The 18403-nt window shown below is 37.3% G+C and overlaps 1 protein-coding gene across 2 annotated transcripts in view; it reads right to left on the reverse strand.

The window, feature by feature from the left end:
- LOC126381758 (uncharacterized) overlaps positions 1 to 18403 on the reverse strand; it is a 60809-nt gene that overhangs the window by 8832 nt on the left and 33574 nt on the right. For both annotated transcript variants that reach the window (XM_050031229.1, XM_050031228.1), the window contains 5 exons: positions 12981 to 13071; positions 11643 to 11810; positions 7815 to 7943; positions 6761 to 6889; positions 5050 to 5275 (listed from right to left, as the gene is read on the reverse strand). In XM_050031229.1, coding sequence (XP_049887186.1) covers positions 5050 to 5275; positions 6761 to 6889; positions 7815 to 7943; positions 11643 to 11810; positions 12981 to 13071 — 743 coding nt within the window. The remainder of the gene's footprint in view (positions 1 to 5049; positions 5276 to 6760; positions 6890 to 7814; positions 7944 to 11642; positions 11811 to 12980; positions 13072 to 18403) is intronic.

Below are 18403 nucleotides of genomic sequence, written 5' to 3' on the forward strand. Positions count from 1 at the left end.
ATTAGGTACGGTCGTGGTAAGTAAAAGAAGTTATTGTAACGAATTGGCGAATAGAAAAACGTGGGTGTACCTACTGTGAAGATGCAAATGAATCGACAGTCGATTAACAACAATCTTGCGGCGGGCAGTGACCCGCGCGACGGGCAAGGCCAACCAAGGCCGTTATACAATCGCGATTACCCACACCACATGCATACTATTAAAGCCACTATTAATATCCACATCCAATCTCGCTTAACGATGTGTGAATCGATGGACTTTTTAAGCAATCTGCAATGATTATTACACGTTGATAGGGTAGGGTAATTAAGAGCTCGCGCCTTGTTTAACAACGAAAGCGAATTTGGTTAAAATGGAAATTGCATAATTTATCTTCTTTTTGTATCAGGTGAAGTTTTTTGAAAAAGTTCTGTTCTTGTGTTTATTTTTACATAATTTATATAAATACCTACAGCATTACACGGACACGGCTATTATGTACCGTGATTCGATTACAGGCAAATTAGTAGTGGAGCACGACGAAACCGATCTCACGGGGGCTGCAAAAACCCTATTGAATTTGTGTACGACCACCGTTAGGAAACTCTAGGCCGACGGTAGCGCCGATTCTTATTTTTTTTTTTCAACTAAATACATTTACTTCTTTCGGACTTTAAATGCGTTTCGTCTTTAAAACAGAAAATAATTTAATCCACTTCTTATTTCACAAAGAAATTCATTTATTTTCAAATCAGATTTTGAAGCGATCCTGTGTAAATACATGGAATAAGTAACTATAATATCGCGAACGATTTTATCTGACTGTTCATATTTACGATATAATTGCATTACATTGTGCGAACATTGAAGCTCTAAACAATCAGATCCAGCACGATTGCTGAATGGATTCCCACATTTCAATATTCGCGACGCGTAGATTAGATCGAGCCACTACTGTTTATTTGATCATTTGATAACCGTGTATGTTGAGGTAATTACGTTTCTCCATTACTGCGAGGAAATGCAAGGAATTGGATTTGTGCGTAACGGTACTTGGGAAGGAAATATCTGAGTAGATTGAGCTGTGTAACATTCCGTATGGATTACGCACTGTTTTGATCTGCCTAGAGAAAGCACCGCACATTGAGAGATAGGTCTTAAGCTACTCTACTTTTGTAACTGCTTTATTCATTCAAAGTCAAGTTGTAATCTAAAGAACACTGAAGCTCATTGTTAAAGCTTAAGATCTTTCATCAATTATTACCCTCAATATAATGTTATTACTTGATTAGTTTTATCAACGGCATCTGAACTGTTTAAATATGTATATGTAGCTGCAAAAGAATAAATGTAGGGAATAATTAAAATATATTCTAACAAAAAAGATTACAGGGTTGAAAAACGTAGGTAGGACGGTTTTCAACACACTCAATAAAATGACAGATGTGATGTCAATCAGTCGCCGTTCGGGGAGTCGCTGTCAACGCTAGAATTATAGGTCAGTAATGGCCAGTAATTAGATAAAAGACAGAATTTTAGGCTCTTAATACATTACATTACATTTTATACTTCCAAGTTTCATATTTATCCACAACTATGTAGATTGCCCTGCCGCTAGCTATGCAATATAGTGTCTCGCATCCTGCTAGTCTCGCCGGAACAGCTAAGCTAGATAGTGTTATAAGCTAGATAGCTAGAAGAAGCCTCCCAGCTGCCATGTTGTATTAACATTCCTCCTCGGCCTCTCATACAGTGCATTAAAAACTCGACTCATGTCATATGACTTCCTTGTCTTGCGTTTCCGCTTTCCTCGTTCTTTTAGATAAACCTTTTATACTTTGTAGTTCATTTATAGAGTGCAGTGTGCGTGTTTTAACTTTACAAATAATCTTGATGGAGACGTTATACGATCTTCTTAAACTTGTGCCATTTAGTAGAAAAAGTAAACGAATTAAATTAAAGATCAGTTTGTTATTTTTGTGGGTTATTGTGAACACATTTTTTTTTCTTATACGTCATTTTGAGGAAATATAATTCATAAGAAAAAGAGATGTTTTATGGTCGTGACTTGCTGCGTTTACTTAGTTACTAACTAGCGAAACATTTTCCTAATGTATAAGAAAGAAGTCGGAGGAGCAAAAACTGTTTACTTACATAAAGCAGTTCTCACGGACACGTTAGATGGGAATTATTCATAACCACATAGAAACGTCTAGCTACTACTAGAATACCGTTCTGTGTGGAATAATTACTAAGAAGATTACTCTTTATTGTGTTAATTGGGTTTTAAGAAAATAGGTGTATCGCACGTTGCAAGTAAGAGGCGATAAAAGACGAAATGCAAAAGAGTAAAATAGATTACTGAATGCAATAAAACATCACCCGAACCTAATTAATTGTTACTTTTACCGATACCTTTACGTGCCGTAAAAAAAAAGTATTGAGACGCGCGGAACCCAGACCACCAACAACGGTCAATGGCGCAACCTTCATTGTGCAACCCACAATACACAATCAATATATGTATTACGTTTCGACTGTAACTTAATTGTAGTGGCCACGACTTTGACTTTTATAATAATATAGTTATCTACGACTGATCGTGAATAATCGTGATTGATATGAAATGGTTTCCAGGATTTGTGCCGGGTTAATGGCAATAGGCTCGCCGGTATTACTAGCACTTAAACATAACTGGCTAGAAGTGCGTATGTATACTATACACCTCTGCCTTCCCTGTCCCTTCGAGGATACAAGCGTGAAGCTATTTTATTATATATTTGTTATGTTGGCTAACCGTGTCAAGAACTGAAGAAAAGGGAAGCAACTGCGGCTTTTGAAGTACTCAGTTGAATCTTCACGTTATGAGGACTTGATTTTTTTTATTAGAATCCTAGCAAAAACGTTGTGTTCCCGAGTAAATTGCCCACCTACTCGGCATCTTATCCAGCCACCGAGGCATTAAACCAGCTAAAGCCCACGACGTAACTGTATTCTGCGTTGCGCTGATTGCAGCTGCGCAAAAACTGCGCGGCGCATGCGTCGCCAATCCAATGTACGCGGCTCAGCACTCAGCTCAGCACATGGCCATTCCTGCAGACGACAAGAATGCCTTCACGTCCATCTTATAGATTAAAACTGTTTCTACGACGAGTAATTTTCAAAATAGACTAACTTTCTTCATAATGTTTCATTACAGCTTTCAGATTATGACACAAATTCTTTTCAGCTATGTAGAAAGTTGATAAACTTTTCCGTTTTTGTAGTTCTCGTATAAAACGGACGTTTATTTTGTTTTCGTTTCGGGCTGTACGTGACAAAAACCTTGAAAAAACCATCACAAATTTAGACTATTTTTATTCGAATTTGTGTCTTCATTCAAAATGTAGGACGTCGATCGTAAACATCGCAATGTAGCGCTGTAAAATATTGCGATTAATTTATTTTATCTCCGACGTGTATGGCTTCTAATGATAAAATTGACGTTGAAAGATTCACTGGGTAGAAACGAAGTCATGACATTACTAATCGAGAAGAATGTTGGTAATGGGTCCGATATCGGTCGACAAGCGCACATAAGGTACGTATCTCCGGTTCTCACTGCGAGCCGCGGCCGCATCCCTCAAATGATATGGCAATAGAAACCATATACGGTGACAAGTTATCTGATAAGTTCTTCTAATAAGTTCTCTGAAAAACACAGCATTAAATTGCTTTCACGTTCTATGGACGTCCCGCCCACATAACGTACGTGTGTGAGAAATATAAAGTGTAGTATCCCTTATGTAAATACCTGCTTCAAATTCAATAGTCGTTCTCGATTCATTTAAATGATAACAATGACAGGGTCGCTTCTGCCAACTAACTGTGGGGAATGTAGATAACTACGAGTACTTATTGGTTACGTTCTCACACCTTTTAAAAATAGAACTATGACGATTATCTCTACTTATCTAAGTAAGAACAAGAATAATAAGAATGTACGCAACTTTACAACTCACGCATGCAAACATTGTAATAATTTTCAACCACATAAAGATGGGATTCATGTACACAACGTCACTCAAACCAAAACAAAGTATCTGTAGAACTCGTTATAGAAGTTAATAATTATATGGGGACCCCCTAGGGTGTCATTAGGAAGGTTGGACGTTTCTGTTTTTGTACGTGGTCGAGGTAAGAATGACAATGTTCTCTACTTCCACGCCGCGGCCGCATAATTATTACCCTCCGCTAATTCGAAAGTTACGTGAATAATTTATATAATTATATGCTGCCGCATTAACCCTCAAAGAACGTAAAACTGTCTCTATTAAAAACAATAACTCGATACTTGTCACCGTTCCACGCTAGATAACATTGTATTCCATACTAAGAGTACACTTATACACTGATTCTTTAGACCATAACAGATATTGCGTAATTGTATGGTAATTAAATGAACCACGTAAGGGAAAACGTCAAACTTACAAGCAGCCATTATCGTTATTACAGAGCCATACTCTGACAAAATATATTGTGCTATCATGGCGAAACACAGGCAATAAATAGTCTTACATCCCAATAATGCACCGATCACGATCTCTTCCGTAATTTAGTCCCGCCTGCCCGCAGTCAGCTATAAACTGCCTGGCTAGGTCTACTTAGATACCTCTATGCAGCTACAACCACGACAAAAATACTTGCTTTATTGTTGATCTTTGAACTGTGTGTATCGATTAGAGAAAGGAGTATTTAAAGTTCTGATATTCAATACTTTACCTAGAACATCATTATTTAGTTTTGATGCGTCAAAGACTTAAGTAAGGGCCTGTTCACATTTTGATGTTCATGGCGTCGTAGCGCTGAACTCTTATTTATGTAAATATCAATTATCTTTTAATATTTTTAACACCTAGTCATACAAAAAATATTCAGGCGGAAGTTTTTTTTAATTTCTGTAAAATTGGCCCGATTGCACATAATAGTTTTACTTATCTATAAAGTTCATAGAGCTACACGCACTTTTTGCGGGCCGAATAAAGTTGCTAGTCAAAAACAATAAGTATAAAAAAATCAGTCAGTACTCACTCTCGCAGAAGTTCTCGAAGTATTTGCCGATAGGTTCACCATCGTCGATGAGTGGTCGTTCCGCGTTCAGATAAGCTGACGGCCCATCCGGCAGGGTGTGGTGGTCCAAGTGGTACAGCCTGCAGTTGTAGGCTGCCGAATGAGGGGCGCCCATGTACAAGAACGAACGACAGAGGAACTCTGATTCGATCTCGCAGGCCAGACGACAAGCTGCTTCTGACGTCACCTACAAATCCCAGAAGTGAATAGGCGTATGACAATAGATACCAAATTAAATCCTTTCTGATAGTAAACAATAATATAGTATCTTATAACAACTTAGTTTTGAAGTATTTATATCCAATCCAGAGATAAACGGTGAAATGTGATACTCGTAGATAAATATGTTGTAGGTATAGACAGGTTATAACTTTATAAGTCCATCGCCTAATAAGCCTATCCCGTGAATACATCACTATTCCTTATTCCACTTTTACGACATGTCTGGTGTGATAAACATAATAGAACATTTTAAATATGGAACAAGTATTTCTTCTAATCCCTTGAATGAATTGTCAACAATCAATTAGTAGTTCGTTTACTGTGTTGTTTTGCAGGAATGCAAGGGTGATTCGATTGCCGGTTAGACAAACATTTACGCAGGGCCCGGGAGTGTTTGTGTTCGTCTTTAGTACCTCTGAGCCATAACAGAGAGAATCCGAAAGTGCCATTAACGTACGCCGCTGGTACTTAAACTCCATACAAACTTAATGTAGATAGGACTAAAATAGTGTAAACACTTTTGCTCTTGCTTTTTGAAAGATACGGGCATGTATTATTATTATTATATTATATTATTATATTTGTTTATGTACACTAGCAGCTCAGAGCTGATGCGTGTACTTCACTGCACTTGTTTTTAAGATTGTTATTTTCATTAACTACATCAATTTCTAAAGAATATCCTACGTAAAAGTCTACATAATCTGCAAGCAATTTGCAATTTGAAACTATTTTAGCCGGTAATGGAATACATTTTCTAAAAATAGTACCCTTATGTTATGAATTCACGAAGCTAATAATGAATTTCCATGTTCGGCTTTATCAATTCAAACTTTAATTCTGGACTGTCATCGGTGCACTTTTCTTGAGTTGTTACAAAATAAACGCAGCGAATGTTGATTGCATTCACGGTCACGCCACAGAGCTATGTTTAATCTGTATGTTAAAAGATGGAATAAAAGCTGCAAGGTTACATATAAATGATAGGATGCGATGTAATTGTCTAGTACTGACTGGGAGGACCCATAACTCTGTTAGTGTTTTGCTTTCTATCGTAAGTGCAAAGCTGACAACAATACGCTCGCTTCTAAAATTGAATGAGCAATGTAACTTACAATAGACGCCCGAGGGTTGAACGATGAATAGATATCATTATCGTCATAAGTAAGTACTATTTATAAGTCACTGAGGACTTTGCAAATGTGGTATAATATGAGACCAAGTAAAACTTTCAAGTAAAAATATCATATTTTCAGTACAGGCCCCCATTTTATTTCTATCTTTTGTTATCTTTCCGAGTATACGCGCGTTGAAGGAGTGTTTAAAGAACCTCAACTGAGATCTGAGTGACCAACTTATACTGGAAAACGTATCGCTTAAGGCGAGTTAAAATCATCACTGGTGGTATCATTTCTCGCGAATAAAACCATGATTCTCTAGTGTAACATACCTGGAGCTCCTTGTCGGTGTAGTAGTGAAGGCCAGCATATTGCGCCACCTTGTCTTCAGCCACGCCCACGCGCGGCGCAGTGAACACCCTCTGTCCCTTGCACGCCTGAGACGCCTTCAGGCACAGGTTCTGCACGACCACACACATTCACCATCAAATAACGCAATACAACCATTATAATGGACTTGTTTTACACGACTGTTCAGTTCCGAGAACGAAATTGTTAGTCCGTTTCCATTTTGTCATTTAGTTACCCACTTTTCTAAACCCCGAGGGCATAGTGACCCGTTTAGTGGTGAAAATGAATGATGTTTAATCTACTTCATCAAATGTTATAATGTTTTTGCGTAAACATCTATATAAGATATAAGAATAGATAGAACCTATCCTTTCTGTAAGTATATGAAACATATCTACAGAGCTGAAAAGTTACAGTATCGCTTGCGGCTTTAAAATAACGGAGAATCTTCCAAGTTTGTGAATTCCAACACGTACTCGGTACTAAAGTGAAAGGTGATAAGGGAAACCAACAATACCATTCTTTATAATGACAGCTAAGTAGGTATTTTCTGATTGTGATTTACAAAAATGATATTTATTATCCCTTTGAGAAGGTTCGGCCAATCTTGTAAGACATGTTTTTTGTTGTCTCGCTACTGAGCATCGGCTCCCTTAGTTTATTCAACTATAAAAAGAAATGCCAGAATGCACATTAAAGCGTCTGCGAGTCCCAAGATGACAAACGAGACACATTTATATCGAATTAAAACTTAACTATTTATTTTTTCTATACCAAATATACATACCTACAACACGCGCGCATTCTCTAAATTCTTAGCGTCAAAGGTTGCAAAGGCATTTAATTAGCCATTATTTACCGTCCGCCTGATAACCGACTGTATCTTGTTGATTCGCAAAGAAAGAAGTTATATACGTAATATTTAAATACTTACTACTAAGGAGTATCGCCGTGTATAATGGTCGAGCCAACTGTTTTAAGATAAATTAATAAGTGTAAAAAAAAATAATAACGAAAAAAGATTTATAATTTTACCTCAAAGTAGTCAGTGCCAGGCGTATCGACGAGCTGTACGAAGTGTTGAGCGGTGCGACGGTCAGAGTCGCTGAGGGCACATCGCATGCTGCCGTACTCGTACTCTGCTGACCGACAGGGGAACCGTTTCTGTACAAAAAATAAAACATCAGTTTCAATATTAAGAATCAGAATCATTTATTCAACGTAATTATCATGGATAAACTTGTTGAAAGTCAATGTAACATTTTTGAATGTTAGTCATTTCGCAAGGTGTTATGGCTGAGGAGCAGAAATGACAAGAAACTGCAACAACAACACAACTTTTAAATCAATGAGGGTACATTACAAGTTATTTAATAATTAGAGGAACACATTAAATACCAGACATTTTTATCATTTAGGTAATCATTAATCTAATAAGATTTTTTACAAAGTAAGCTTGACATGATCTTTAAATTTATTATCTGTCAAATTTAAAATATTATCTGGTATTTTATTGTAAAAACGTATACATAACCCCAAAAAAGATAGGATATATTACACTCGTAAGTGCAGGTAATGTCATTTGCGGAAAATGTACAATAAGCAAAGTAAAAAATAAATAAAATAGCACCTTAGGGTGAATCTCAAAATTTCAAGTTTGGTGGCGAAGTTTCATATTATTTTTTCGTGAAAAATTGGGTTGGACATGAAAAAGATCCAAAAGGATCTTCTGTTCCGACATGAAAAAGGAATTTTTCAATTCCCAATTTTCCCAATTTCCCCAATTTTTCACGAAAAAATTATATGTCAGTCGCCACTAAACTTGACACATTTTGATATTCGCCCCTTACATAAAACCAGTATAAGTAATCATAGGCATAATAACGTAACACATAGCATAAGCCCACGACCATCTTCTCAATTGGGCTGGTCAGACCGACATCCATCGCAAAGTGAACTGAGTACCCACTCTTCACCGAGTAGGTATTATTATTTATTCTATGACCGAGATTTCCGTTAGACCAACAACATGTAATTGTGAAAAGAAATACACAAATAAATCTCTTTTTAATTTACTGTCTATTGTTTGTTTAAGTAAAATTTAATCTGCAGTGCAAATGATAAATCTACTTGCAATTAAACTAGGTACTAGGTGTGAATTGGCAATAGTGCGCGGCAGTATAAGGGGCACCTTTTAACCAGATACTAGAGGGGGCGGTATTATAAATTGACCTGCATTGTTTGTGCAATAATTTAATGTTTTCATTAAGTAATTTTAATTTTGAGTGACTGAATTTTATTTACTTTATTATAAACTAGCTTTTGCCCGCGACTTCGTCCGCGTGGCGTGTTATATAAGAGAGAGATCTTTGTGTGTGTGGGAGTGCATACTTATGCAGTTTAGATTTTTTCATACAATTTTTTTCCTAATAACTCCCATTTTTCAAAATATTACAGCCAAAAATAAACTTTATATTTACTAAGGTATGCATGCATGCTAGATTGAATTAATTGATTGAATTGATTTTTTTTTTTAATTGATTGTTCATTGAGTTTTAATTTTAATACACACTTCCTCTCTTCCCTTCAACTATGCTGTGCCCTACAGGGTCCATGTTTTAGTTCCTATGCCTATGTAACACCCCATTGTACTACATGGAATGCAATAAATAATTTAATTGAATTGAAAACATCTATCTTACGCGGTTTCGATTTTTTCATACAAATGTTTTTTTCCCGCTAACTCCCGTTTCCGTGGGAATTTTGCAATAACCTGTTGCAACTAAGCTTTAAGTTAACTAAGGTACCTGCATGCCAAATTTCAAGCGTCTAACTTAAGCGGTTTAGATTTTTCATACAAAAGGATTTTCCCGCTAATTTCCGTTCCCGTGGGAATTCCGGGAATTCCTTTCTTAGTGTACCTCTACGGTACCTAAGCTATGTCCCTTCCAAATTTCAAATGCCTACGTTTAGCCGTTCAGGCTGTGCGTTGATATGTCAGTCACTGAGTCAGTCAGTTTCTCCTTTTATTTAGATTTGATTTTTTTCATACAAATGTTTTTTCCCGCTAACTACCGTTCCCGTGGGAATTTTGTAATATCCTGTTGCAACTAAGCTTTAAGTTTACTAAAGTACCTGCATGCCAAATTTCAAACGTCTAACTTGAGTGGTTTAGATTTTTCATACAAAAGGATTTTCCCGCTAATTCCCGTTCCCATGAGAATTTCGGGAATTTCTTTCTTAGTGCACCTCTACGGTATCTAAGGTACCTGCGAGCCAAATTTCAAACATCTAACTTGAATGGTTTAGATTTTTCATACAAAAGGATTTTCCCGTTAATTCCCGTTCCCGTGGGAATTTCGGGAATTCCTTTCTTAGTGTACCTCTACGGTACCTAAGGTACCTGCATGACAAATTTCAAACGTCTAACTTGAGTGGCTTAGATTTTTCATACAAAAGGATTTTCCCGCTAATTCCCGTTCTCGTGGGAATTTCGGGAATTCCTGTCTTAATGCACCTCCTCGGTACCTAAGGTACCTGCATGACAAATTTCAAACGTCTAACTTGAGTGGTTTACATTTTTCATACAAAAGTATTTTCCCGCTAATTCCCGTTCCCGTGGGAATTTCGGGAATTCCTTTCTTAGTGTACCTCTACGGTATCTAAGGTACCTGCATGCCAAATTTCAAACGTCTAACTTGAGTGGTTTAGATTTTTCATACAAAAGGATTTCCCTTCACTACTCTGCTCCTATTGATTGTAGCGTGATGAAAAGTATACTATAACCTGTCCAGGAGTGTGAAGAATAATTGTACCAAGTTTCATTAAAATCCGTCCAGTAGTTTTTGTTTCTATAAGGAACATACAGACAGACAGACAGACAGACAGACAGACAGACAGACAAAAATTTTACTGATTGCATTTTTGGCATCAGTATCGACCACTTATCACCCCCTGATAGTTATTTTGAAAAAATATTTAATGTACAGAATTGACCTCTCTACAGATTTATTATAAGTATAGATTATAAATACACAAGATCTTTCACTCATAGAATGTATCAGTTTACGTTAGGCCGGGTTTCCACTGACGCGAAGATGAGCGGAGAAGAGCGGAGATATGCGGATTTGACCAATCGAAGACGCTCTGTCACTCTCTCCCTCGGGGAGATTGGTCGATTCCTGCACATCTCCGCTCCTCTCCGCCTAGCTCCGCGTCAATGGAAACGCAGCCTTATACTCAGCTATCCCTGAAATAAACATACCCCTATCATTTTGCCTATATCTTGCATACCACTGCAACTGGGGCAAAACCATAAAATATAAATTGAATAGATAACTGGGAGATTGTTGCGCAGGCATTCCCACACTTAGTGCTTAAGTCCAACAGAAACCTGCATAATAGACCGTGTATTTGTAACTATAAGATATATTATACATTGTGCAGAATAGCAAGACAGTGGTGTCTGTTCCCTATGCTTTCGAACATGAATAATGGAATTGAAAAGTCTCTTTCACATGAAAATAAGGACGGCAATAACTTTGAACGACCAAGGAATTTATCACGTAATTAATTCGTCCAAATAGCTTGTTTAAATCACATCAATTTTCGTTTACCTTCACGATCTTACATCCACTTAATATTTATCATTCTGTAGAATAACTATAGATGGGATTCCATATTTAACCAAAAAATGCCATGATAATCTTCGGGCGCAAAACCTAGAAAATCTATATAGAAAGCATATACTTATAGAAAGTTAGACGTTATGAAAATGTAAGTAAGTAACTAAAAAATGTACGCAAACACAAAAAAAAATCACTAGATATGTTAAAGTGTCTTAAAATAAACCGTAGCACACACCTCATTAAGACAGGCTGCAAGACAAGCTTCCTTGGTGGAGGTGTAGATGATGGTGTTGTCTAGTCCACGTAGTGCCTTGCCAGGTACACGCTCGAAAGCCCACGGGCGTAGGCAGACGCTCTCCGTCCTCACTTGCAGCTTCACCATGTAGTACGTGTTCACTGAACGCTAGGATAAAAAAAAATGTTTATTAGTAAACAGCCTCTATCGTCTAGTGGTTAGAGCGTTGATAGTTTGCGAACTGGAAATCCGGGTTCAATTCCCGAGTGATGGGGACATTGAAATCATTGTGAGACTCTTCTTTGTTTGGCTAGGACATTACAAGCTGAATCACCTGATTGACCGAAAAAGTAAGATTTTTCCGTGCTTCGGAAGGCACGTTATATTGGTCCCGGGATTGCCAGCTTAAACATCTCCATCAACTGTCAGTGGAGCAGCGTGATGAAGTGTGTTCAATGTTCCCTCCGGTCACACCACACGGTTGATAAGAAGAAGCTTGTGCCCAACACTGGGAGTATATAAGCTATTTATGTTATGTTTTATTAACATAGATCATTTCAGCACGCAAATGTTAAGTATAATTTTCCCATGTTAAGTTCAGTAGGCAGGTATCCAAGTGTAGCGGGATTACGTTTCGGGATTTCAGATTTCTGTCACTGTAAAGAAGACACAAACCGGTGCCCTCGACCCATTGTGTCAGTTCATTAGGTCTGAAAGCGATTAATCTCACCGGGCGTGCCTGAACAGTTAGAACGCAGGCTAGATTTACTAGATTTACCTGCCAGTGACCGATTTAATCTGAATTGTTAATCCTATCGTGGCATCGCGCAGCTAATTGGCAGTATGGAGGGAGGCTGGATGCTATCTAACGAGAGATTTATTTGGCTATTAGCAACTCCAACATCAGAAGTCGCGTGTCCAGACACGCGCATTACAGAAACCCACGCTGAATGTGATTTTAAAGGCATTGATCTTCCTCCTACTTAATATGCTCACTTAGTACAGCGGTGCATAGATTTATAAAATGTTTAGAATATAAACACATCACAAGTCGAGTTTTTACGCGATCGTTAACGATCTGAGATATTAAAATGCATTCGTTACGCATCATAAGACAATTGTAATTAAAAAATCAGAGCAGAAAATAGCTCGGGTATATATTTCTATTTTAATCTTCAAGTTTAATGGATCTTCTATAAATTCTTTGTTGCCTAAAATAAACCATATTTTTATACTGAATTCATACTACCATAATTTTGTTAAACACCAAATATTTTCAAACATTATTTGGACGTGTAGACTTACTATTTTAAGGGTATTTAGAACTTTATGTGTTACCTGTGGTGTAGCCATAGGGTTATTGGCCTGCGTGTCATTCTGCAGCAAGCACCGTGTCTCCTGCACTGGTGTCAGTGGATTCAGCACGAAACTGCAACAAAATATACATTGCATTATACGGTACTACTTGCAACGTTTTAAGGGTTCAATTACAAATTATACTTTCGCCGCCGTCCTAATTCTAAAATCGTAAACATGTCCATCGTACACACGGCAATCTGCGATGCGATAAGCCCTTCACGAAGTCTAGAATGCTTAATTGCATTACTGCTATCTACTCGTTAAGTATTCAATTTGAACGTAGCGATTATCGAGTCGGTATTACCATCTGACTACAGCTATATAACTGTCGAAGTCTGTAAGTAGTTGATTGGGGTGGTAGGCTTAGACGCTTGTCCACGAGACTAGTGCTTAGTTTGCAGATAACGGGTCGTTTACCGTACGCCCTGATATTTCGCGTTTTATTTCAAGTTAGCTTGACGGAAGTACGTCTTTAAACCATTAACTTGTTGCAGCGATGCAAAATGTTGCTCTATTAGGTAACGCGGTAGCCGCCTGGTAAGGTAAGCTTTACGTAATCAAGGCCGTCTGATAGCGTGTATACTTAATGATGGTTGATATTCATATGATTACTACATTATGTTAAACAAACAGTTCAACTATGGTATTTATCTATGAATTCAGTGAGCTTTTCGCCGAATAACATTCTAAAAATATAGGTAAGACTGGAACGGTAACATTTATTTTTTGACGTGACTTATTGTAAATTTGCCGCAGATGGCATTAACTACTTGGCCGGACAAATGGGGAGCGCTGAAGGCTCTCACCCGGTACAAAGTTTAAAACAACAGGCCTGAGGGTGCCCAGTTGGGCGCGAATCTCGGCTCAGGGCTTCGTCTGAGAGGAAAAAATATTTGAAAGAATTAATCGACCCTGGCGGGTCGATAGTGATAAGCGATGATTGAGGGAAATCGTCGACCACGCTGGCGGGGTCGGTATCGGGGTCCTGAAGTGTTTGGTGTCGCGAGTTGATTGGCCGCCTCTATGGCTAAAGTGAACGGTAACAACATCTCTATATTTAAGCACTACCAACAGTTTAGGTAATGAGAGACGTATAGTTGTTTATAATCTGCCTTTGTACGGTCACGAGCATTAATATGTTGCATATTGAGTATACACTTTGGTACCATGTCACATTAACTTTTTTGACACATTGATCTGTTAGTCTCACTAAATGTCAAATATGTTAGCGCGACAGAGTCCTAAAGTGGGTACATTATATTGCTCATGACTGTACATAAATTCACACTATTGGATGAATGATACCAATGTTACTAAAAAGTAATGAAAAGTCAACGTGTGTACTGTGTTTCTGAATCGGATAGCCAAATGGTCCGTGTGTACGTGCCAAAACTTCATATCGCTACCACGTTAATATCATACAAAATAAATCAAACACACTTTTACTTTTGAATGTTCTCTTTCAGAAAACAGTATTTAACCCTGATTGCTTTGGAAGATATAAACATTTCTTCTCGATAGTACATAGGCAGGTACTACTAACAAAAAATGTATGATTAATGCACTGATAAAACCCTTTTATACTAATGACATCGCATTTCGTTTCGGTTTCCCAACCTACATATGTAATAAATCTTTCGAACCGTGTTATGTTATTAAAGTAATAATTAAACGCTCGGTAGGCAGGGCTTCTATGTGATACGCAACAAATTCAGATACGCCGAAGATAAATAATTGTAAGTAGCTTCAAGGTACGATGTGATAGCTCGCGATCAATCATCGAAAGAAATGCTCCCACCGTGAAGTGGGCGACGTAAAACAAATTAAGTATGAGTAGCTTCTGATGATGCGAACCACTGAAGCTACCCGTTGGAATGCCAAAGACTTGTCGTCAACAGAAGCCTGTGGAAAAGTACGTTTCACTAGGTGGTCAAGGTTTACTCTGTCAACTAGAGGAATCTCGGTGAATACTCCTCGGCGCTACTCTAACTATAATAGAGAAATGCAGACTAATAAATACCGTCGAAGATCTTTGAAATGCTATCCATCATCATCAGCCATTAACGTCCCCACTGCTGGGGCACGGGCCTTCCCTATGGATAGATAAGAAGATCGGGCCATAAACCATCACGCGGGCCCAGTGCGGATTGATAGTTATTAACGACTGCTAATGCAGCCGGGACCAACGGCTTAACGGGCCTTCCGAAGCACGGAGGAGCTCGAGATGAAAACTTTCTATTTTTTTGTGGTCACCCATCCTATGACCGGCCTTTGCGAAAGTTTCTTAACTTCAACAATCGCAGACCGAACGCGTTTACCGCTGCGCCACCGAGCTCCTCAACCGAGCTTTGAAATGCTATCCATCGCCTTTAAAACACATAAATACTTCCTTATTATTTAATCGGAAATCCTCCTAAGGATTAACGAAAAAAATATAGACAAACTTTCTCAAGCATTAAGGAAACGAAAACGGCTATTAGTTACTACTAAACTGTTAGTAGTGAATCGCATTCTTGTTTACATCCGGCGCCTGATTCACCAGCATTATCAATCACGCAACGGGCCGAGAAGATCGTTAAGTAGCCCGTGAATCATATCGCTGCATTTAATCTCGCTAACCCAAAGCTCATAAATATTTCGATCAATAAATTAATGACTGGTTACACAAAATGAAAGATTGCAGATAATATCGTAAACAGAATTTACTTACATGAATTTATTTAAAACGGAAACTATCTGTGGACATAGAAAAGGCTGATTCCGACCTAACCCAAAAAATACTAAACATTCTTAACGGAGCGCTACGTTCATAAAGATTTTATCATTCTGACAGCATCTGATACGAAAGATCATGATCCTTTCGAGAATTTAAGATAATTATTTTCTGTGATTTATTGCTACGAACATTTTCAGGCTATTGTTGCGTGCAGCAATTTTGTCAGTACCGTAAACTTTTGCAGGTAGATATGATAACTGCTCAGTCTTTTGAATTGATTTTAATAATCCATCTATATTGGGTTCAACGACCATTATCAAAAAAAAATAATTTGGTATTTTCCGAAGTACTCGGAGTTATTGATAATGCATTGAGCGATTTTATTAAAACCACAAAAAAGTTTATTGGTGAGGAATATCTGTTTTCTCAGCGCTATTATGGCGAAGATCACGGATTGAGCACAGGCCAGTTGCAATATGAAGCTAATCGGAGTATTTCGAAGCAATGCGAAGCACTCACAGGCACTCATTTGTCTTCCAATACCGCTAATGTTTTCAATCCACTCGCTCTCGATGGTACCACCGCGGTAAACAGTTAGCGATTGTTATAGTATGTAATATCGATTCCATCCCATTCTTTTGTTGGATTGCTTTTCTTTGGACAGATTGGTTCGAGAAACGAAGCCGTGTTAATACAGTACAATGCTAGATTAGAAACGCGGGAGTATCCTCGCTGCTTAATTGCGTATTGAATTGAATGATCAAATCCGTTGGAATTGATAAGAGGTTGATAACTAGGGCTCACAAAAGAGCAATTGACTAGGTATCATAGGTCACTAATGACTGTTGAGTGTGGAAACTTAATTATTTGTTCTTTTCCATACTCAAATACATTAGCTAGTGAGGAAAATAATTATATATTTTCTCTCAACCAACACCTTTATAACAGAACCTGTCATCATAGTAATATTATTTATTTAGATTTGAATAAGTTTATTCGAAATTGTATAATAACGACAGATAGAATATATCTATCTAAGTACTTTAAAAAAATTATATGTTCAGTACTAGTTTTTTATATTACAGACACTTCTGCCAGACCAGGCAGTAAACTTATTGACTGTACTGTCTTTTACAGTACAAAACTTTTTATTGACGGTAGTCAGCCATGTACCACGAATGGTACTTCATCTTTAAACTAGACAATAAGACAAAAGAGAAGCTTGGAATATTAAAACTAGTTCACCAAAATATTCAAGGCTTCTCTGGCAAAGAATTAGACGTAGAATTATTTTTAGAGACATTTTTTATTGACATTTTATGTATTACAGAGCATTGGTTGAAGGATTATGAATTGTTATTCGGTTTTAAAAATTATCATTTCGCTAGCGCTTTCTGTCGAAAGATCAAATTACGTGGTGGCTCCCTTATTTTTATCAGAAATAGTTTAAAATATAAAGAACGCAAAGATATTACTGGACTTTCGATAGAGGGCACTATGGAGATTTCATGTATAGAAACAGAGAAACATATTGTTGTAGCCGTATACAGACCCCCATACAGTGTTAACTTCACAGTTTTTGAATCAGTGATGGAAAATGTACTGAAGGTCATATCTAAAAGTAATAAAGCCATTATAGTGTGTGGAGATTTTAACGTTGATTTATATGAAGTAGATTCAATTACAACTAGATTTCTAAGTTTGTTTACATCTTTTAACCTTGTTAATATATTTATGGAGCCAACTAGAATTACAGAAACAACTGCCTCATGTTTAGATAACGTTTTTTGCAATTGTGACTTTCAAGACAACAGTATCCTTAACTGTTTTAAGTCAGATCACAGTGGGCAGCTGGTCAGTTTTCCAGTACTTAAAAATGTTCAGAAAATTAAATTTCGTACACGACCCATCACTGATACTCGGATAGAGAAATATCGAAATAGTCTTATAAGTAACTTACCTTGTCCAAACTTTGATACAGACAATCCTGACGATTTTTACAGGGATTTCTTTACTATTATCCATAAAGAATTTGAAAATAATTTTCCTCAAAAGGTAGTTACCAACAGTCAATCATTCAAGTTCAGTGACTGGGCTACCGTAGGCATTCGCAAAAGTAGAAATACTCTTTATTCTTTATATGAGGAAAAAACGTATACACACACTGATAGTTTTAAAAGCTACGTCAAAAATTATTCTAAAATATTTCGAAAAGTGTGTTATACAGCCAAACAGATGCATATTAGTAGTAAAATAAAGACCGCGGATAATAAAATAAAGGCAGTTTGGCAAGTAATAAATAGCGAAACAAAGGCTTCGAAACCGCGTGAATTAGAATATAATATAGAATCGAGCACTGGGTTAGTTAAACAAGATAAAGATGTAGCTGAAGTTTTTGATAAATTCTTTACGAACATCCCTGTAAAAACTACAGAATCTCTCAGGTCCTCTCCTGTTCAAGCTGATATATTGTTGAAAAGTAATGTTACTGCTTGCACTGAATTATTTGATTTTAAACGCGTTGATCCGAGTAGTATTGTTAAAGTATTCAAACAGCTGAAACTTAAAACCTCGAAAGATTTATGGGGATTGTCTGTAAAATTGATGAGCTCTGTTATTGATATCTTAGCACCATATCTAGCTTACATTTTTAATATGAGTGTTGAAAATAGCACTTTTCCAAATT

The sequence above is a fragment of the Pectinophora gossypiella genome, chromosome 3, assembly GCF_024362695.1.
Source record: "Pectinophora gossypiella chromosome 3, ilPecGoss1.1, whole genome shotgun sequence".
NCBI lineage: Eukaryota > Metazoa > Arthropoda > Insecta > Lepidoptera > Gelechiidae > Pectinophora > Pectinophora gossypiella.